The sequence below is a fragment of the Cherax quadricarinatus genome, chromosome 51 (genome assembly GCF_038502225.1).
Source record: "Cherax quadricarinatus isolate ZL_2023a chromosome 51, ASM3850222v1, whole genome shotgun sequence".
Taxonomy (NCBI): Eukaryota; Metazoa; Arthropoda; class Malacostraca; order Decapoda; family Parastacidae; genus Cherax; species Cherax quadricarinatus.
In genome coordinates this window covers 23,712,579-23,734,838 of record NC_091342.1, presented here as the reverse complement: position 1 = coordinate 23,734,838, position 22,260 = coordinate 23,712,579, and the positions used below count along the sequence as shown (strand labels likewise).

Genomic DNA, 22,260 nt, shown 5'->3' with positions numbered 1-22,260 from the left:
CAGGACTCAAGTCCGGCCTGCCGGTTTCCCTGAATCCCTTCATAAATGTTACTTTGATAACACTCGAACAGCACGTCAAGAGTTAAAACCATTGTCTCCATTCACTCCTATCAAATACACTCACGCATGCCTGCTGGAAGTCCAAGCCCTTCTCACACAAAACTTCATTTACCCCCTCCCTCCAACCCTTCCTAGGCCGACTCCTACCCCGCCTTCCCTCCACTACAGATTTATACACTCTCGAAGTCATTCTGTTTTGTTCCATTCTCTCTACATGTCCGAACCACCTCAACAGCCCCTCCTCAGCCCTCTGGATAATAGTTTTGGTAATCCCACACCTTCTCCTAATTTCCAAACTACGAATTCTTTGCATTATATTCACACCACACATTGCCCTCAGACATGGCATCCCCACTACCTCCAGCCTTCTCCTCATTGCAACATTCATCACCCATGCTTCACACCCATACAAGAGTGTTGGTACAACTATACTCTCACACATTCCCCTCCTTGCCTCCAGAGACTCCTAAGAGCACCACTCACCCTTTTCCCCTCATCAATTCTATGATTCACCTCATCTTTCGTAGACCCATCTGCTGACACGTCTACTCCTAAATATCTGAATACATTCACCACCTCTCTCCCTCCAATCTTTCATCACCTAATCTTTTTGTTACCCTCATCACCTTACTCTTTTCTATATTCACTTTTAATTTTCTTCTTTAACATTTCCTACCAAATTCGTCCACCAACCTCTGCAACTTCTCTTCAGAATCTCCCAAAAGCACAGTGTCATCAGGAAAGAGCAACTGTGACAACTCCCACTTTGTGTTTGAATCTATCTTTTAACTCCACACCTCTTGCCAAGACCCTTGCATTCACTTCTCTTACAACCCCACCTATAAATATATTGAACAACCACGGTGACATCACACATCCTCGTCTAAGGCCTACTTTTACTGGGAAATAATCTCCCTCTCTCCTACATACTCTAACCTGAGCCTTGCTGTCCTCATAAAAACTCTTCACTGCTTTCAGTAACCTATCTCCTATACCATACACCTACATCTGCCACACTGCACCCCTATCCACCCTGTGGTCCTAAAAACTTTTTTTTTGGTATTATTACACACAGAAAATTGACCTCTAATTTAAAAAAAAAATTCAAAATATTCAGAGCGCTGTGCAATAGAAGTTAACGGGTCATATCAAGGACTGCCTGTACAGTAATGCAAAATTTCAGTTTACTCTACAGAAAAAAAAAAAACTTTTTTGGGTCACCCTGCCTCAGTGGGAGACGGCCAGTGTGTTAAAAAAAAAAAAAAAAAAAAAACTTACACCACTAGTTTATGGTTTGGGTAAGTTAGGATCATATACTCAACCACTGGAAAACCTTGATAGTAACATTTCCAAGTTGAGAATCTCACCTATATTCACCATTCACAAAGTTTGAAACCTGCAAACTAAGACAAATTGATAGTTATATCTTGCACTAGTATGGGTCACTCTGGTATATACCTGTCTTTTTGGTTACTTTTCCACTAACTGTTTTGCATTTTTTCCAATATACAGTGGACCCCCGCATAACGTTGGCATCGCATAGTGTTAAATCCACATAGTGATGCATTTTATCGCTAAAATTTTGCCTCGCATAGTGCTAAAAAATTCGCTCAACGCGATTCGTCCGAGACACGTCCATGCGGCCTGAGCCAGCCTCACTTGTTCTGCCAGTGGCATTGTTTACAAGCCAGCCTCCGTGGTAACATTCAAGCATACAATCGGAACATTTCGTATTATTACAGCCTTTTTATAGTGATTTCACCTGAAAAATAAGTGACCATGGGCCCCAAGAAAGCTTCTAGTGCCAACCCTACAGGAATAAGGGTGAGAATTACTATGGAGATGAAGAAAGAGATCATTGCTAAGTATGAAAGTGGAGTGCGTGTCTCCGAGCTGGCCCGGTTGTATAGTAAACCCCAATCAACCATCGCTTCTATTGTGTCCAAGAGAACGGCAATCAAGGAAGCTGTTCTTGCCAAAGGTTTAACTGTGCTTTCAAAACAGAGATCGCAAGTGATAGAAGATGTTGAGAGACTGTTATTGGTGTGGATAAACGAAAAGCAGATAGCAGGCGATAGCATCTCTCAAGAGATCATAAGTGAAAAGGCTAGGAAGTTGCACGAGGATTTAATTAGAAAAATGCCTGCAACTAGTGGTGATGCGAGTGAATTTAAGGCCAACAAAGGTTGGTTTGAGAGATTTAAGAGGCGTAGTGGCATACATAGTGTGATAAGGCATGGCGAGGCTGCCAGTTCGGACCAAAAAGCAGCTGAAAAATATGTGCATGAATTCAAGGAGTACATAGACAGTGAAGGACTGAAACCTGAACAAGTGTTTAATTGTGACGAAACAGGCCTGTTTTGGAAGAAAATGCCAAGCAGGACCTACATTACTTAGGAGGAAAAGGCACTCCCAGGACATAAGCCTATGAAAGACAGGCTTACTCTTCTCGTGTGTGCCAATGCTAGTGGTGATTGCAAAGCGAAGCCTTTATTAGTGTATCACTCTGAAACTCCCAGAGCGTTCAGGCAAAAAAATATCCTCAAGGCTAATTTGTGTGTGCTGTGGAGGGCAAACAATAAGACATGGGTCACTAGGGACTTTTTCTATGACTGGTTACACCAAGCATTTGCCCCCACTGTGAAAAATTACCTAACTGAAAAGAAATTAGACCTTAAGTGCCTCCTGGTGGTGTTAGACAATGCCCCTGGTCATCCTACAGACTTGGAAAAGAGACTTTGTGGGTACATGAGCTTCATTAAGGTGAAGTTTTTGCCTCCTAATACCACTCCTCTCCTGCAGCCCATGGACCAGCAGGTTATTGCAAACTTCAAAAAACTGTACACAAAAGCTCTGTTTGAAAGGTGCTTTGTAGTGACCTCAGAAACTCAATTGACTCTAAGAGAGTATTGGAGAGAGCACTTTAATATCCTCAATTGTGTAAACCTTATAGGTAAGGCTTGGGAGGGAGTGACTAAGAGGACCTTGAACTCTTGCTTGGAAGAAACTGTGGCCAGAATGTGTAGACCAAAGGGATTCTGAAGGATTTGAGGCTAACCCTGAGAATCCTATGCCAGTTGAGGAATCAATTGTGGCATTGGGAAAGTCCTTGGGGTTGGAGGTTAGTGGGGAGGATGTGGAAGAGTTGGTGGAGGAGGACAATGAAGAACTAACCACTGATGAGCTGCTAGATCAACTTCAACAGCAAATTGCTTCGGAGGAGGGGAGAGACAAATTGAAGAAGTTGCCTACTTCAAAGATTAAGGAAACTGTGCAAAGTGGCTTGAAGTGCAAACCTTCATGGATGAAAATCACCCTCAGACAGCTATTGCAAGCCGTGCTGGTGACTATTACACTGACACTGTTGTGAAACACTTTAGGAAAGTCATAAAGGAACGAGAGGTACAGGCCAATGTGGACAGAAATGATGTGCGACAGAAGTCCAGTGACTCTGAAGCTGGTCCTAGTGGCATTAAAAGAAAAAGGGAAGCAACCCCGGAAAAGGACTTGACACCTCAAGTCCTAATGGAAGGGGATTCCCCTTCTAAACACTAAAACCATCCAGTCTCCCCTCCTCCCATCCCATCAATCATCACCAGATCTTCAATAAAGGTAAGTGTCATGCAACTGTGCAAGTTTTCTTAAGTTTGTGTGTATTAAAATTAATATTTCATGTGGTAAAATTTTTTTTTCTCATACTTTTGGGTGTCTTGCATGGATTAATTTGATTTCCATTATTTCTTATGGGGAAAATTAATTCGCATAAAGATAATTTCGCATAACATTGAGCTCTAAGGAACGGGATGGTAGGATTGCTGGTTTCTTTTTCTGTCTCATAAACACGCTAGATAACAGGGATATCTTGCTACTCCTACTTACACTTTGGTCACACTTCACAGACACGCACATGCATATATATATACATACATACATCTAGGTTTTTCTCCTTTTTCTAAATAGCTCTTGTTCTTCTTTATTTCTTCTATTGTCCATGGGGAAGTGGAAAAGAATCTTTCCTCCGTAAGCCATGCGTGTCGTATGAGGCGACTAAAATGCCGGGAGCAATGGGCTAGTAACCCCTTCTCCTGTATACATTTACTAAAAAAGAGAAGAAGAAAAACTTTATAAAACTGGGATGCTTAAATGTACGTGGATGTAGTGCGGATGACAAGAAACAGATGATTGCTGATGTTATGAATGAAAAGAAGTTGGATGTCCTGGCTCTAAGCGAAACAAAGCTGAAGGGGGTAGGAGAGTTTCAGTGGGGGGGAAATAAATGGGATTAAATCTGGAGTATCTGAGAGAGTTAGAGCAAAGGAAGGGGTAGCAGTAATGTTAAATGATCAGTTATGGAAGGAGAAAAGAGAATATGAATGTGTAAATTCAAGAATTATGTGGATTAAAGTAAAGGTTGGATGCGAGAAGTGGGTCATAATAAGCGTGTATGCACCTGGAGAAGAGAGGAATGCAGAGGAGAGAGAGATTTTGGGAGATGTTAAGTGAATGTACAGGAGCCTTTGAACCAAGTGAGAGAGTAATTGTGGTAGGGGACCTGAATGCTAAAGTAGGAGAAACTTTTAGAGAGGGTGTGGTAGGTAAGTTTGGGGTGCCAGGTGTAAATGATAATGGGAGCCCTTTGATTGAACTTTGTATAGAAAGGGGTTTAGTTATAGGTAATACATATTTTAAGAAAAAGAGGATAAATAAGTATACAAGATATGATGTAGGGCGAAATGACAGTAGTTTGTTGGATTATGTATTGGTAGATAAAAGACTGTTGAGTAGACTTCAGGATGTACATGTTTATAGAGGGGCCACAGATATATCAGATCACTTTCTAGTTGTAGCTACACTGAGAGTAAAAGGTAGATGGGATACAAGGAGAATAGAAGCATCAGGGAAGAGAGAGGTGAAGGTTTATAAACTAAAAGAGGAGGCAGTTAGGGTAAGATATAAACAGCTATTGGAGGATAGATGGGCTAATGAGAGCATAGGCAATGGGGTCGAAGAGGTATGGGGTAGGATTAAAAATGTAGTGTTAGAGTGTTCAGCAGAAGTTTGTGGTTACAGGAAAGTGGGTGCAGGAGGGAAGAGGAGCGATTGGTGGAATGATGATGTAAAGAGAGTAGTAAGGGAGAAAAAGTTAGCATATGAGAAGTTTTTACAAAGTAGAAGTGATGCAAGGAGGGAAGAGTATATGGAGAAAAAGAGAGAGGTTAAGAGAGTGGTGAAGCAATGTAAAAAGAGAGCAAATGAGAGAGTGGGTGAGATGTTATCAACAAATTTTGTTGAAAATAAGAAAAAGTTTTGGAGTGAGATTAACAAGTTAAGAAAGCCTAGAGAACAAATGGATTTGTCAGTTAAAAATAGGAGAGGAGAGTTATTAAATGGAGAGTTTGAGGTATTGGGAAGATGGAGGGAATATTTTGAGGAATTGTTAAATGTGGATGAAGATAGGGAAGCTGTGATTTCGTGTATAGGGCAAGGAGGAATAACATCTTGTAGGAGTGAGGAAGAGCCAGTTGTGAGTGTGGGGGAAGTTCGTGAGGCAGTAGGTAAAACGAAAGGGGGTAAGGCAGCCGGGATTGATGGGATAAAGATAGAAATGTTAAAAGCAGGTGGGGATATAGTTTTGGAGTGGTTGGTGCAATTATTTAATAAATGTATGGAAGAGGGTAAGGTACCTAGGGATTGGCAGAGAGCATGCATAGTTCCTTTGTATAAAGGCAAAGGGGATAAAAGAGAGTGCAAAAATTATAGGGGGAGAAGTCTGTTGAGTGTACCTGGTAAAGTGGATGGTAGAGTTATAATTGAAAGAATTAAGAGTAAGACGGAGAATAGGATAGCAGATGAACAAGGAGGCTTTAGGAAAGGTAGGGGGTATGTGGACCAGGTGTTTACAGTGAAACATATAAGTGAACAGTATTTAGATAAGGCTAAAGAGGTATTTGTGGCATTTATGGATTTGGAAAAGGCGTATGACAGGGTGGATAGGGGGGCAATGTGGCAGATGTTGCAAGTGTATGGTGTAGGAGGTAGGCTACTGAAAGCAGTGAAGAGTTTTTACGAGGATAGTGAGGCTCAAGTTAGAGTATGTAGGAAAGAGGGAAATTTTTTCCCAGTAAAAGTAGGCCTTAGACAAGGATGTGTGATGTCACCGTGGTTGTTTAATATATTTATAGATGGGGTTGTAAGAGAAGTAAATGCGAGGGTCTTGGCAAGAGGCGTGGAGTTAAAAGATAAAGAATCACACACAAAGTGGGAGTTGTCACAGCTGCTCTTTGCTGATGACACTGTGCTCTTGGGAGATTCTGAAGAGAAGTTGCAGAGATTGGTGGATGAATTTGGTAGGGTGTGCAAAAGAAGAAAATTAAAGGTGAACACAGGAAAGAGTAAGGTTATGAGGATAACAAAAAGATTAGGTGATGAAAGATTGAATATCAGATTGGAGGGAGAGAGTATGGAGGAGGTGAACGTATTCAGATATTTGGGAGTGGACGTGTCAGCGGATGGGTCTATGAAAGATGAGGTGAATCATAGAATTGATGAGGGAAAAAAGAGTGAGTGGTGCACTTAGGAGTCTGTGGAGACAAAGAACTTTGTCCTTGGAGGCAAAGAGGGGAATGTATGAGAGTATAGTTTTACCAACGCTCTTATATGGGTGTGAAGCGTGGGTGATGAATGTTGCAGCGAGGAGAAGGCTGGAGGCAGTGGAGATGTCATGTCTGAGGGCAATGTGTGGTGTGAATATAATGCAGAGAATTCGTAGTTTGGAAGTTAGGAGGAGGTGCGGGATTACCAAAACTGTTGTCCAGAGGGCTGAGGAAGGGTTGTTGAGGTGGTTCGGACATGTAGAGAGAATGGAGCGAAACAGAATGACTTCAAGAGTGTATCAGTCTGTAGTGGAAGGAAGGCGGGGTAGGGGTCGGCCTAGGAAAGGTTGGAGGGAGGGGGTAAAGGAGGTTTTGTGTGCGAGGGGCTTGGACTTCCAGCAGGCATGCATGAGCGTGTTTGATAGGAGTGAATGGAGACAAATGGTTTTTAATACTTGACGTGCTGTTGGAGTGTGAGCAAAGTAACATTTATGAAGGGATTCAGGGAAACCGGCAGGCCGGACTTGAGTCCTGGAGATGGGAAGTACAGTGCCTGCACTCTGAAGGAGGGGTGTTAATGTTGCAGTTTAAAAACTGTAGTGTAAAGCACCCTTCTGGCAAGACAGTGATGGAGTGAATGATGGTGAAAGTTTTTCTTTTTCGGGCCACCCTGCCTTGGTGGGAATCGGCCAGTGTGATAATAAAAAAAAAAAAAAAAAAATGAGGTTAATCATAGAATTGATGAGGGAAAAAAGGTGAGTGGTCCGTTGAGGTATATGTGGAGTCAAAAAACGTTATCTATGGAGGCAAAGAAGGGAATGTATGAAAGTATAGTAGTACCAACACTCTTATATGGATGTGAAGCTTGGGTGGTAAATGCAGCAGCGAGGAGACGGTTGGAGGCAGTGGAGATGTCCTGTCTAAGGGCAATGTGTGGTGTAAATATTATGCAGAAAATTCGGAGTGTGGAAATTAGGAGAAGGTGTGGAGTTAATAAAAGCATTAGTCAGAGGGCAGAAGAGGGGTTGTTGAGGTGGTTTGGTCATTTAGAGAGAATGGATCAAAGTAGAATGACATGGAAAGCATATAAATCTATAGGGGAAGGAAAGAAGGGTAGGGGTCGTCCTCGAAAGGGTTGGAAAGAGGGGGTAAAGGAGGTTTTGTGGGCGAGGGGCTTGGACTTCCAGCAAGCGTGCATGAGCGTGTTAGATAGGAGTGAATGGAGACGAATGATACTTGGGACCTGACGATCTGTTGGAGTGTGAGCAGGGTAATATTAGTGAAGGGATTCAGGGAAACCGGTTATTTTCTTATAGTCGGACTTGAGTCCTGGAAATGGGAAGTACAATGCCTGCACTTTAAAGGAGGGGTTTGGGATATTGGCAGTTTGGAGGGATATGTTGTGTATCTTTATACGTATATGCTTCTAAACTGTTGTATTCTGAGCACCTCTGCAAAAGCAGTGATAATGTGCGAGTGTGGTGAAAGTGTTGAATGATGATGAAAGTATTTTCTTTTTGGGGATTTTCTTTCTTTTTTGGGTCACCCTGCATCGGTGGGAGACGACCAACTTGTTGGAAAAAAAAAAAAAAAAAATATATATATATATATATATATATTCTAAATGGGGAAGTGGAACAGAATTCTTCCTCCGTAAGCCATGCGTGTTGTAAGAGGCGACTAAAATGCCGGGAGCAAGGGGCTAGTAACCTCTTCTCCTGTATATATTACTAAATGTAAAAGGAGAAACTTTCGTTTTTCCTTTTGGGCCACCCCGCCTTGGTGGGATACAGCCGGTGTGTTGAAAGAAAGAAGATATATATATATATATATATATATATATATATATATATATGTAGCAGTAATGTTAAATGATCAGTTATGGAAGGAGAAAAGAGAATATGAATGTGTAAATTCAAGAATTATGTGGATTAAAGTAAAGGTTGGATGCGAGAAGTGGGTCATAATAAGCGTGTATGCACCTGGAGAAGAGAGGAATGCAGAGGAGAGAGAGAGATTTTGGGAGATGTTAAGTGAATGTATAGGAGCCTTTGAACCAAGTGAGAGAGTAATTGTGGTAGGGGACTTGAATGCTAAAGTAGGAGAAACTTTTAGAGAGGGTGTGGTAGGTAAGTTTGGGGTGCCAGGTGTAAATGATAATGGGAGCCCTTTGATTGAACTTTGTATAGAAAGGGGTTTAGTTATAGGTAATACATATTTTAAGAAAAAGAGGATAAATAAGTATACACGATATGATGTAGGGCGAAATGACAGTAGTTTGTTGGATTATGTATTGGTAGATAAAAGACTGTTGAGTAGACTTCAGGATGTACATGTTTATAGAGGGGCCACAGATATATCAGATCACTTTCTAGTTGTAGCTATACTGAGAGTAAAAGGTAGATGGGATACAAGGAGAATAGAAGCATCAGGGAAGAGAGAGGTGAAGGTTTATAAACTAAAAGAGGAGGCAGTTAGGGTAAGATATAAAAAGCTATTGGAGGATAGATGGGCTAATGAGAGCATAGGCAATGGGGTCGAAGAGGTATGGGGTAGGTTTAAAAATATAGTGTTAGAGTGTTCAGCAGAAGTTTGTGGTTACAGGAAAGTGGGTGCGGGAGGGAAGAGGAGCGATTGGTGGAATGATGATGTGAAGAGAGTAGTAAGGGACAAAAAGTTAGCATATGAGAAGTTTTTACAAAGTAGAAGTGATGCAAGGAGGGAAGAGTATATGGAGAAAAAGAGGTTAAGAGAGTGGTGAAGCAATGTAAAAAGAGAGCAAATGAGAGAGTGGGTGAGATGTTATCAACAAATTTTGTTGAAAATAAGAAAAAGTTTTGGAGTGAGATTAACAAGTTAAGAAAGCCTAGAGAACAAATGGATTTGTCAGTTAAAAATAGGAGAGGAGAGTTATTAAATGGAGAGTTAGAGGTATTGGGAAGATGGAGGGAATATTTTGAGGAATTGTTAAATGTTGATGAAGATAGGGAAGCTGTGATTTCGTGTATGGGGCAAGGAGGAACAACATCTTGTAGGAGTGAGGAAGAGCCAGTTTGTGAGTGTGGGGGAAGTTCGTGAGGCAGTAGGTAAAATGAAAGGGGGTAAGGCAGCCGGGATTGATGGGATAAAGATAGAAATGTTAAAAGCAGGTGGGGATATAGTTTTGGAGTGGTTGGTGCAATTATTTAATAAATGTATGGAAGAGGGTAAGGTACCTAGGGATTGGCAGAGAGCATGCATAGTTCCTTTGTATAAAGGCAAAGGGGATAAAAGAGAGTGCAAAAATTATAGGGGGATAAGTCTGTTGAGTATACCTGGCAAAGTGTATGGTAGAGTTATTATTGAAAGAATTAAGAGTAAGACGGAGAATAGGATAGCAGATGAACAAGGAGGCTTTAGGAAAGGTACAGGGTGTGTGGACCAGGTGTTTACAGTGAAACATATAAGTGAACAGTATTTAGATAAGGCTAAAGAGGTCTTTGTGGCATTTATGGATTTGGAAAAGGCGTATGACAGGGTGGATAGGGGGGCAATGTGGCAGATGTTGCAAGTGTATGGTGTAGGAGGTAGGTTACTGAAAGCAGTGAAGAGTTTTTACGAGGATAGTGAGGCTCAAGTTAGAGTATGTAGGAAAGAGGGAAATTTTTTCCCAGTAAAAGTAGGCCTTAGACAAGGATGTGTGATGTCACCGTGGTTGTTTAATATATTTATAGATGGGGTTGTAAGAGAAGTAAATGCGAGGGTCTTGGCAAGAGGTGTGGAGTTAAAAGATAAAGAATCACACATAAAATGGGAGTTGTCACAGCTGCTCTTTGCTGATGACACTGTGCTCTTGGGAGATTCTGAAGAGAAGTTGCAGAGATTGGTGGATGAATTTGGTAGGGTGTGCAAAAGAAGAAAATTGAAAGTGAATACAGGAAAGAGTAAGGTTATGAGGATAACAAAAAGATTAGGTGATGAAAGATTGAATATCAGATTGGAGGGAGAGAGTATGGAGGAGGTGAACGTATTCAGATATTTGGGAGTGGACGTGTCAGCGGATGGGTCTATGAAAGATGAGGTGAATCATAGAATTGATGAGGGAAAAAGAGTGAGTGGTGCACTTAGGAGTCTGTGGAGACAAAGAACTTTGTCCTTGGAGGCAAAGAGGGGAATGTATGAGAGTATAGTTTTACCAACGCTCTTATATGGGTGTGAAGCGTGGGTGATGAATGTTGCAGCGAGGAGAAGGCTGGAGGCAGTGGAGATGTCATGTCTGAGGGCAATGTGTGGTGTGAATATAATGCAGAGAATTCGTAGTTTGGAAGTTAGGAGGAGGTGCGGGATTACCAAAACTGTTGTCCAGAGGGCTGAGGAAGGGTTGTTGAGGTGGTTCGGACATGTAGAGAGAATGGAGCGAAACAGAATGACTTCAAGAGTGTATCAGTCTGTAGTGGAAGGAAGGCGGGGTAGGGGTCGGCCTAGGAAGGGTTGGAGGGAGGGGGTAAAGGAGGTTTTGTGTGCGAGGGGCTTGGACTTCCAGCAGGCATGCGTGAGCGTGTTTGATAGGAGTGAATGGAGACAAATGGTTTTTAATACTTGACGTGCTGTTGGAGTGTGAGCAAAGTAACATTTATGAAGGGATTCAGGGAAACCGGCAGGCCGGACTTGAGTCCTGGAGATGGGAAGTACAGTGCCTGCACTCTGAAGGAGGGGTGTTAATGTTGCAGTTTAAAAACTGTAGTGTAAAGCACCCTTCTGGCAAGACAGTGATGGAGTGAATGATGGTGAAAGTTTTTCTTTTTCGGGCCACCCTGCCTTGGTGGGAATCGGCCGGTGTGATAATAAAAAAAAAAAATATATATATATATATATATATATATATATATATATATATATATATATATATATTTTTTTTTTTTTTTTTTTTTTTTTTCAACAAGTCGGCCGTCTCCCACCGAGGCAGGGTGACCCAAAAAAGAAAGAAAATCCCCAAAAAGAAAATACTTTCATCATCATTCAACACTTTCACCACACTCGCACATTATCACTGTTTTTGCAGAGGTGCTCAGAATACAACAGTCTAGAAGCATAAACATATAAAGATACACAACATATCCCTCCAAACTGCCAATATCCCAAACCCCTCCTTTAAAGTGCAGGCATTGTACTTCCCATTTCCAGGACTCAAGTCCGACTATATGAAAATAACCGGTTTCCCTGAATCCCTTCACTAAATATTACCCTGCTCACACTCCAACAGATCGTCAGGTCCCAAGTACCATTCGTCTCCATTCACTCCTATCTAACACGCTCACGCACGCTTGCTGGAAGTCCAAGCCCCTTACCCACAAAACCTCCTTTACCCCCTCTCTCCAACCCTTTCGAGGACGACCCCTACCCCGCCTTCCTTCCCCTATAGATTTATATGCTTTCCATGTCATTCTACTGTGATCCATTCTCTCTAAATGACCAAACCACCTCAACAACCCCTCTTCTGCCCTCTGACTAATACTTTTATTAACTCCACACCTTCTCCTAATTTCCACACTCCGAATTTTCTGCATAATATTTACACCACACATTGCCCTTAAACAGGACATCTCCGCTGCCTCCAACCGTCTCCTCGCTGCTGCATTTACCACCCAAGCTTCACACCCATATAAGAGTGTTGGTACTACTATACTTTCATACATTCCCTTCTTTGCCTCCATAGATAACGTTTTTTGACTCCACATATACCTCAACGCACCACTCACCTTTTTTCCCTCATCAATTCTATGATTAACCTCATCCTTCATAAATCCATCCGCCGACACGTCAACTCCCAAGTATCTGAAAACATTCACTTCTTCCATACTCCTCCTCCCCAATTTGATATCCAATTTTTCTTTATCTAAATCATTTGACACCCTCATCACCTTACTCTTTTCTATGTTCACTTTCAACTTTCTACCTTTACACACATTCCCAAACTCATCCACTAACCTTTGCAATTTTTCTTTAGAATCTCCCATAAGCACAGTATCATCAGCAAAAAGTAACTGTGTCAATTCCCATTTTGAATTTGATTCCCCATAATTTAATCCCACCCCTCTCCCAAACACCCTAGCATTTACTTCCTTTACAACCCCATCTATAAATATATTAAACAACCATGGTGACATTACACATCCCTGTCTAAGACCTACTTTTACCGGGAAGTAGTCTCCCTCTCTTCTACACACCCTAACCTGAGCCTCACTATCCTCATAAAAACTCTTTACAGCATTTAATAACTTACCACCTATTCCATATACTTGCAACATCTGCCACATTGCTCCTCTATCCACTCTATCATATGCCTTTTCTAAATCCATAAATGCAATAAAAACTTCCCTATCTTTATCTAAATACTGTTCACATATATGCTTCAATGTAAACACCTGATCTACACATCCCCTACCCACTCTAAAACCTCCTTGCTCATCCGCAATCCTACATTCTGTCTTACCTCTAATTCTTTCAATTATAACCCTACCGTACACTTTTCCTGGTATACTCAGTAAGCTTATTCCTCTATAATTTTTACAGTCTCTTTTGTCCCCTTTCCCTTTATATAAAGGGACTATACATGCTCTCTGCCAATCCCTAGGTACCTTCCCCTCTTTCATACATTTATTAAACAAAAGTACCAACCACTCCAACACTATATCCCCCCCTGCTTTTAACATTTCTGTCATGATCCCATCAGTTCCAGCTGCTTTACCCCCTTTCATTTTACGTAATGCCTCACGTACCTCCCCCACACTTACATTCTGCTCTTCTTCACTCCTAAAAGATGGTATACCTCCCTGACCAGTGCATGAAATTACTGCCTCTGTTTCTTCCTTAACATTTAAAAGTTCCTCAAAATATTCTCGCCATCTACCCAATACCTCCATCTCCCCATCTACTAACTCCCCTACTCTGTTTTTAACTGACAAATCCATATTTTCCCTAGGCTTTCTTAACTTGTTTAACTCACTCCAAAATTTTTTCTTATTTTCATTAAAATTTCTTGACAGTGCCTCTCCCACTCTATCATCTGCTCTCCTTTTGCACTCTCTCACCACTCTCTTTACCTTTCTTTTACTCTCCATATACTCTGCTCTTCTTATAACACTTCTGCTTTGTAAAAACCTCTCATAAGCTACCTTTTTCTCTTTTATCACACCCTTTACTTCATCATTCCACCAATCACTCCTCTTTCCTCCTGCCCCCACCCTCCTATAACCACAAACTTCTGCCCCACATTCTAATACTGCATTTTTAAAACTATTCCAACCCTCTTCAACCCCCCCACTACTCATCTTTGCACTAGCCCACCTTTCTGCCAATAGTCGCTTATATCTCACCCGAACTTCCTCCTCCCTTAGTTTATACACTTTCACTTCCCTCTTACTTGTTGTTGCCACCTTCCTCTTTTCCCATCTACCTCTTACTCTAACTGTAGCTACAACTAAATAATGATCCGATATATCAGTTGCCCCTCTATAAACATGTACATCCTGGAGCCTACCCATCAACCTTTTATCCACCAATACATAATCTAATAAACTACTTTCATTACGTGCTACATCATACCTTGTATATTTATTTATCCTCTTTTTCATAAAATATGTATTACTTATTACCAAATTTCTTTCTACACATAGCTCAATTAAAGGCTCCCCATTTACATTTACCCCTGGCACCCCAAATTTACCTACTACTCCCTCCATAACATTTTTACCCACTTTAGCATTAAAATCCCCAACCACCATTACTCTCACACTTGATTCAAAACTCCCCACGCATTCACTCAACATTTCCCAAAATCTCTCTCTCTCCTCTACACTTCTCTCTTCTCCAGGTGCATACACGCTTATTATAACCCACTTTTCACATCCAATCTTTATTTTACTCCACATAATCCTTGAATTAATACATTTATAGTCCCTCTTTTCCTGCCATAGCTTATCCTTCAACATTATTGCTACTCCTTCTTTAGCTCTAACTCTATTTGAAACCCCTGACCTAATCCCATTTATTCCTCTCCACTGAAACTCTCCCACCCCCTTCAGCTTTGTTTCACTTAAAGCCAGGACATCCAGCTTCTTCTCATTCATAACATCCACAATCATCTCTTTCTTATCATCTGCACAACATCCACGCACATTCAGACTTCCCACTTTGACAATTTTCTTCTTCTTATTCTTTTTAGTAATCTTTACAGGAAAAGGGGTTACTAGCCCATTGTTCCCGGCATTTTAGTTGACTTTTACAACACGCATGGCTTACGGAGGAAAGATTCTTATTCCACTTCCCCATGGATATAAAAGGAAAATTAATAAGACCAAGAACTATTAAGATAAAATCAAAGAAAACTCAGATGAGTGTGTATAAATAAATGTGTACATGTATGTGTAGTGTGACCTAAGTGTAAGTAGAAGTAGCAAGACATGCCTGTAATCTTGCATATTTATGAGACAGACAAAAGACATCAGCAATCCTACCATCATGTAAAACAATCACAGGCTTCGTTTTACACTCACTTGGCAGGACGGTAGTACCTCCCTGGGTGGTTGCTGTCTACCAACCTACTATATATATATATATATATATACACAGTGGACCCCCGCATTCCGTTGGCATCACATAACGATTAATCCGCATACCGCTTGCTTTAATCGCAAAAATTTTGCCTCGCATACCGCTTAAAAACCCGCTCACCGCTGTTCGTCCGAGACGTGTCCAATGTGCGCCTTAGCCAGCCTCACATGTTCCGCCGGTGGCATTGTTTACCAGCCAGCCTCCGCGGTAGCATCCAAGCATACAATCGTAACATTTCGTATTATTACAGTGTTTTTGGTGATTTTATCTGGAAAATAAGTGACCATGGGCCCCAAGAAAGCTTCTAGTGCCAACCCTACAGCAATAAGGGTGAGAATTACTATAGAGATGAAGAAAAAGATCATTGATAAGTATGAAAGTGGAGTGCGTGTCTCCGAGCTGGCCAGGTTGTATAATAAACCCCAATCAACCATCGCTACTATTGGTGGTACAGCTGCTGCTGCTGCTGCTGTAGCATCGTCTGCTGCTGCTGTAGCATCGTCTGCTGCTGCTGTAGCACTGTTGTTGGTGTGGCTTATTGAGAATATACCAAGAAACAATTAACCCCAGAGGATTTGCCACCCAGGATAACCCAAAAAAGTCAGTGTCATCGAAGACTGTCTAACTTATTTCCATTGGGGTCCTTAATCTTGTCTCCCAGGATGCAACCCACACCAATCGACTAACACCCAGGTGAACAGGGAAAAATGCCTGGAACTAGTGCTCATATTGGTGAATTTAAAGCCAGCAAAGGTTGGTTTGAGAGATTTAAGAATCGTAGTGACATACACAGTGTGATAAGGCATGTTCTGGAAGAAAATACCAAACAGGACCTACAGTACTCATGAGGAAAAGGCACTCCCAGGACACAGTGTCTCATCAGTCATTGCTGCATCTTCAATAAAGGTAAGTGTCATTTATTCTTCATTTAGTAGACTAGTACATGCACAATATATACTGTGCATGTACTACTCTACTATTGTGCATGTATCCTTCTCTGTGTGTAGGAAAATGTATATTTCACGTGGTAAAATTTTTTTTTTCATACTTTTGTGTGTCTTGCACGGATTAATTTGATTTCCATTATTTCTTATGGGGAAAATTCATTCGCATACCGATTATTTCGCATACCAATGAGCCCTCTTGCACGGATTAAAATCGGTATGCGGGGGTCCACTGTATATACACACACATTACTGGGAATCAATGAAGAGTTAGGTACTAAAACCACTGGAAACTTAAATACTGAACATGGGAGACATGAATATGTTCCAGTAACTACAAAAAGGGACTAAAACAAGGAAAAAAATAGTCTACAATATATCCATTTGCTATTTAACTGTTAATGATAATGGTAACAATAAAAGGAGCAAACACTGTCGCATAATATACCTGGTGGTGGGGGTCCTTGCTAAGTTTACTGTTGGTAACTTGGTGTACAACAGTATGTCAGTGAAGAGGAAAAACAAACGTGGCTGTGAGCCATTACCATTGCGGGACACCTGCATATTAATAAAACATAAAAATAATGCAATTTATAACTTCTGTAAAATAACTAAGAAATAAGAAAATCTGCAGCAAAAATAAAAACAAATCAACAGGCTAGAAAAATCAAATTAGACAAAAGTACAGGGTGTCCACAAAAACAGCCCCTGATTTCAAACAGGTATAACATCTACAATAACTTTATTGTAATAATCTTTCACAGTTAGCAGCTTCAGGTGCAGATTTTCATTCAGTTTCGTGTGGTATAGGGTAGCATTAACGGCACTCAGTGAACTGCTTCAGTGATCGAAATTTTCAACTCCCCCAGGGTTGCAGGTGGTGGTGGTACATAAACTGTGCTCTTCACGTAGCCCCAAAGAAAGAAGTCGCAAACGGTTAGGTCTGGTGGCCTCTGCAAGTGGCCTGCGAGGTCACCTGACCTAACTGTTTGTGACTTTTCTTTGGGGGTACATGAAGAGCACAGTTTACATACCACCACTACCTGCAACCCTGGAGGAGTTGAAAATTTCGATCACTGACAGTTCACATGATAACATCAGATATGCTGCAGAGCGTCTGAACTGAACCGGACTATTGCATCGATGTTTGCCGAGCAAGCAGAGGGGTGCACACTGAGTGCTGTTATTGCTACCCTATATCACATGAAACTGAATGAAATCCTGCATCTGAAGCTACTAACTGTGAAAGATTATTACAATAAAGTTATTATAGATGTTATACCTGTTTGAAATCAGGGGTTGTTTTTGTGTGGATACACTGCAGATTGGCTTAAAACTAATTAATTTAAAATAGAAAAAATATTTACAGTATTAATGATCTCTAAATACACAGCTACCACTTATTGTAATTTGAAATAATCATAAGAAACCTAGAACCTCCTCTATATAAATGGCTGTCATATATTACATGTCCTTGAAAAAGTTGCTTCCACAGGGATACAAGCATTAGAATTCTAATACAACACTACATGCACCCACCATCTGACTTACGACCTGCTCGACATACGACCATTCGACTTACGACCGTGTTTTGTATGATAAATTTCAGGGAAATAAACAACTGTTTGTGTTGTACACAGTGTTTATCCTAAACCTTACAGTATAAAATACAGTACTAACAGCATAAAAAGTAAAGTAAAAAATGAATTACCAAAATAAAACAACAAAATAAAGTCATTACAAAAATGTTATGTTGATATTCAGTAGTAAGGTTCGACTTGTGTCCATTTCAACTTACGACGGGTTGGTTGGAACCGAACTCAGTCATAAGTCGGATGGTACCAGTACTATACTACATAATCATTAAGCTTATGTGTACCACATATGAAGCACACCTTGTGGAGGATGCCTTCTTTAAGGAGGTGTCGTCCTGGGGCAATAATGCTAGGATGGCCACGTTTGAAGGCTCGCTGAATCATCAACATTCGTTGGAGGTTCTCTGCTTTACTAATGCTGCGATTGATGTGCTCTGCTACCTCGCCCACCTCTTCTACTGCCTCTGTAACATGACGGACTACTCTAGTTTACTAGTAAACACAGCCCGCTAACTACCCAAGTTTATCATTACAGTCATCCGTACAAATTCATGGGTTTATAGTCCTAAAGTTCCTGTTAAACTAGAAATACAGAATAATACATAATCAAGTCAGCATAAATTCTTACACAATTTCAGAGTTGGATTCATTTTGTTTCAGAGATCGTATCTCATTAGCATATCACTCTGATCAGGTTATTACTGACTGTTAGTGACTAAAATAAAGGGATTTGGTCATAAGAAAGCCATTGAGTCAGAAAACCATTGGATAAATCAAATTATTTGCTGACTGTTTATCAGAAAATAAAAAAATGGTAGATAATCAAAACCCACAAATAAGGAAGCCTGTGGATTTGTAGGGATCACTATTGTATTCAGGGAAAAGCAACAAAAATCATAGGGGTCATGGAGGTAATCAGGGTTGGTCCAAAGTAAAAAGTAGCTACAATTCCTTTCAGTGCCTTTGTGAAACCAAGTAGTACACACAAAATTTCTTAACCGATCTTTATTAAATTTATGACCACCAAAATGCATGGCACATTAGTGCCTTTCTTTTGTGCCTAACAATATTTTAATACACATATATTAACTGTGTACATACTGCATTAAAGAAATAAAAATATTTTGATTTTAATAAAATGTGACACTATTTAAAAGGACAGTCATGTGCCAATTGTACGACACTACTGTATGGCAATTAAGAGAGTTGAAGCTTACTTGCTATGCTGCTAAAATGTGGGTGGTCATTTGGTGTGTGCTTTAGTAACTCCCCCAACAGCAGGCGGTAACGTGGAACCCGTTGCACAGGAGTGATAAGCAGTGAAGGTAGCTTAGCTTGAACCTCAGGTCGTGATTCTGTCCCTGTGATCCATGATCTTAACTTGTCACTCCGCCTTTCCCATTCCTACCAAGAAAATGCTCTGGAATTTCCTCAAAAATTATAAAGAAAAATCCTCTTAAATAAATGCAGTGTATAAAATACACAAAATGATTGATGATCATTAGCAAATTTTACAGAGAATAACAAACAGTTCTGCAAAGAGATAAATACTAAGTTGAGAAAGCCTGGGAAGCAAATGAACACGTGGCAGTTAAGACTGCCATATTGGATTAATTCAAAACAATACAGCCTCTCCTCACTTAACAATGGAGTTCCGTTCCTAATACCACATAGGTAAATGAATTCGTCACTAAACGAGGAGCATATTATAATGGTAGTGGGTTTATGTCAGCCATCTTGGATACTGCTTTACTATTACCCTTGCACCTTTTATAACATTTTCAGCACATTTTTAAATCTTTATACAGTAGTGTACTGTATACTGTAATAAACAGAGTAGAGGAAATCAGCTCTAATATACATTATTTAGGTATGCATACTGGTCAGAAAACCCGTCCTAAGTCCAAGTCATTGGTAAACGAGTACGTCGCTAAGTGAGGAGAGGCTGTACTATCAAATCTCTAATTTGAGTAGGCAAGTCAGTCACATACAGTATAATATGCTGTATCACCAAGTGTTTGTCTCAGCTATATACTATCAGGAGCAAGAGGTTCCCTCTTTACTGATTGGGTAACAGTTTCAAACAAACCAAATGCAATAGCAATTTGCTATAGCATTTAAATATAAAAGAAACAAACTATCTGTCCTCCAGATTTAGAAAGTTGGTGCAAAATAATTACCTATTATTGAACACCACAAATTTTTAATAAATTACTGTATATCACTTCCTACCAACACGATTACATCCAAAATATTGAGCTAGTTATCCCAAAAATTGACACGCAGATTGCTTGGTGTATTCATCCATCCATTTACTGCACATTTTTATAAAATAAACAGAATACTCACCAGCAAAAGATTTATGGATTTCTGATAGTTTTTTGCATATGAAGAATACACTTTTAGAAAAGGGGCAAGATGAAGGAAGGCAGCTCCCACATTTTCACTTTCAGACACCAGTGCATTATAAAGCTCTTCATTCATGTGCTGTAAGGCTGCCAGCTCACCAAATATAGCTATATGGATGTCTTCAGGTAAGAGACCCTTCTCTAAACATGGTTTTACAAAAAACTGAAAAGTCAAAGACAAGTATTTTATTTTCATATTCGTGCTGTATGTAAACTGTAATATGTATATACAAATACAGTGGAACCTTGACTTACGAGTGTCCCAACTTACAAGTTTTTTGAGATACGAGCCGTCCCTGGGTCGATTTTTTGCTCCAAGTTACGAGTCAGCTTCCCCCTCCCTCTTCCCCCTCAACCCAAAACCTGGACACCTCGCTTGTTTATCTATCATTTCATACTTTAATTCAACGGAAATCATTCTCATTTTCTTCTCATCAATAATAATATAATATTATTATTACAGTCAAGTCGCTCAGTAAGTCAATCAAGTCACTCAGTATGTCAGTCAAGTCATTCAGTAAGCCAGTCACACAAACTCATGTTAACCTCTTTTTCTGCATACAGAGTAACACTTCAATTACGGCTACGGTTTATCTCTTGTCCAATATCTTTGTTAATTCTAAGACTTAAGTGCTTATACCCTTCGTGCCACTTTCAGGAACACTATTATGACTACTGGGTGTCATGATTGCCTGACAGATACAAGATATAGTAATTAAAATATAACAATTGACAAGCACAGATGCCTTGTAGCAGAGAAAGATTGGACACGCATGAATTACATATGCTGGGCTGGTGGGGTGGTGTCAGGGAGTGGTAGGGAATGGCTTCCCGACTGCTCCACAACAAGGCGGTCACTTGAGCAAGAGAGAATTTTTTTATCCTTCCCACAAACTGAATCATGTTAAATTAATTATACGTGTTACATAAAATTGCGCAGCAATTCTTCAATGACGGTCTACCGTATTATCATAATAACGATAGAGCTTCAGTTCCCTAAATTAATAACAACAACAATAATAATAATAACATAATACTACTAATATATTATTATTATTAAAACGATTGAGCTTCAGTTCCCTAAATTAATAATAATAATAATAATAATGCATAATACGCAAGTAATAATAATTCAGATTGCTTCTGCTAGTTGGCACAGCTGATAGCACAGCTGGTAAGCAGTAAACATGTTTACATCCCTGTGGGGGCAGTTCTCTTGTGCTTGTTTGCATTTTGTTAGTCATTTGGCCAAATTTTTTTTTCTAACCATGGGTCCTAGTGATCTTCTGCAGTTAGCCACAAAAATACTCCATTTTTTCTTACAGTAAGAACATGGAAAGATACTATAGTCAAATTGGGACAGAAATGGCGACGCTTTTGCCGCTGCCTCTGCCACGATATTATGGCCTATTTCATTCATTCTAGAGTATATATATCATGTTTCTGTGATAATTATATTATTTATTATGTATTAGATGAATTGTGATAGATAAATAAGCCGTACAGTTGATAATAGCGTCATATTCAAGTATTTTTTCTCGTCTCTCCAGAGTGAAGGAACAAATTAATGACTTTTCAATTTAAATGAGGAAAATTAATTTGATATACGAGTAAATTGAGTTACGAGCTAGCTCCTGGAACGGATTAAACTCGTAAGTCTAGGTTCCACTGTATAGGTAAAACTTTTCTTTTTCTTTTTGGGCCACCTTGCCTTGGTGGGAAGTGGCCAGTTTGTTGAAAGAAGAAATATAGGTAGAGATTTTTAAGTAATCAACTTCATGCCTTCATAATGCCACAAATTTACCTCTTCAAAAGGTGAAAGTATTATTTTTATTTTTTGAAAATCACAAGTTGGTCCTTTTAATTTTGAAGGTTGTGACAGTGAAAAGATTAAAGTTACAATTGGTTCATTTTTTTATTATCAGAAAATGCAATGCTTATGAGACCCTAATGAAAGTAAACCATACTACTGGGTTCTTATTAGTTATATTGGGTTTATAACCCTCTAGGGTTAAAAACCCTAATTATGTCATCTTCAGTCATAAGAAGAGGCCAGAACACAGAGTGC

The 22,260-nt window shown here is 40.0% G+C and overlaps 1 protein-coding gene across 1 annotated transcript in view; it reads right to left on the bottom strand.

Moving 5' to 3' along the window:
• Positions 1-22,260, bottom strand: part of LOC128694739 (FYVE, RhoGEF and PH domain-containing protein 3-like) — a gene marked incomplete at its 3' end in the record, with an annotated part of 38,958 nt that overhangs the window by 5,998 nt on the left and 10,700 nt on the right. Inside the window, exons 3-6 of the mRNA XM_070095630.1 lie at positions 20,134-20,355; positions 19,002-19,188; positions 18,085-18,248; positions 16,638-16,747 (exon numbers count right to left, since the gene is read on the bottom strand). Coding sequence (XP_069951731.1) covers positions 16,638-16,747; positions 18,085-18,248; positions 19,002-19,188; positions 20,134-20,355 — 683 coding nt within the window. The remainder of the gene's footprint in view (positions 1-16,637; positions 16,748-18,084; positions 18,249-19,001; positions 19,189-20,133; positions 20,356-22,260) is intronic.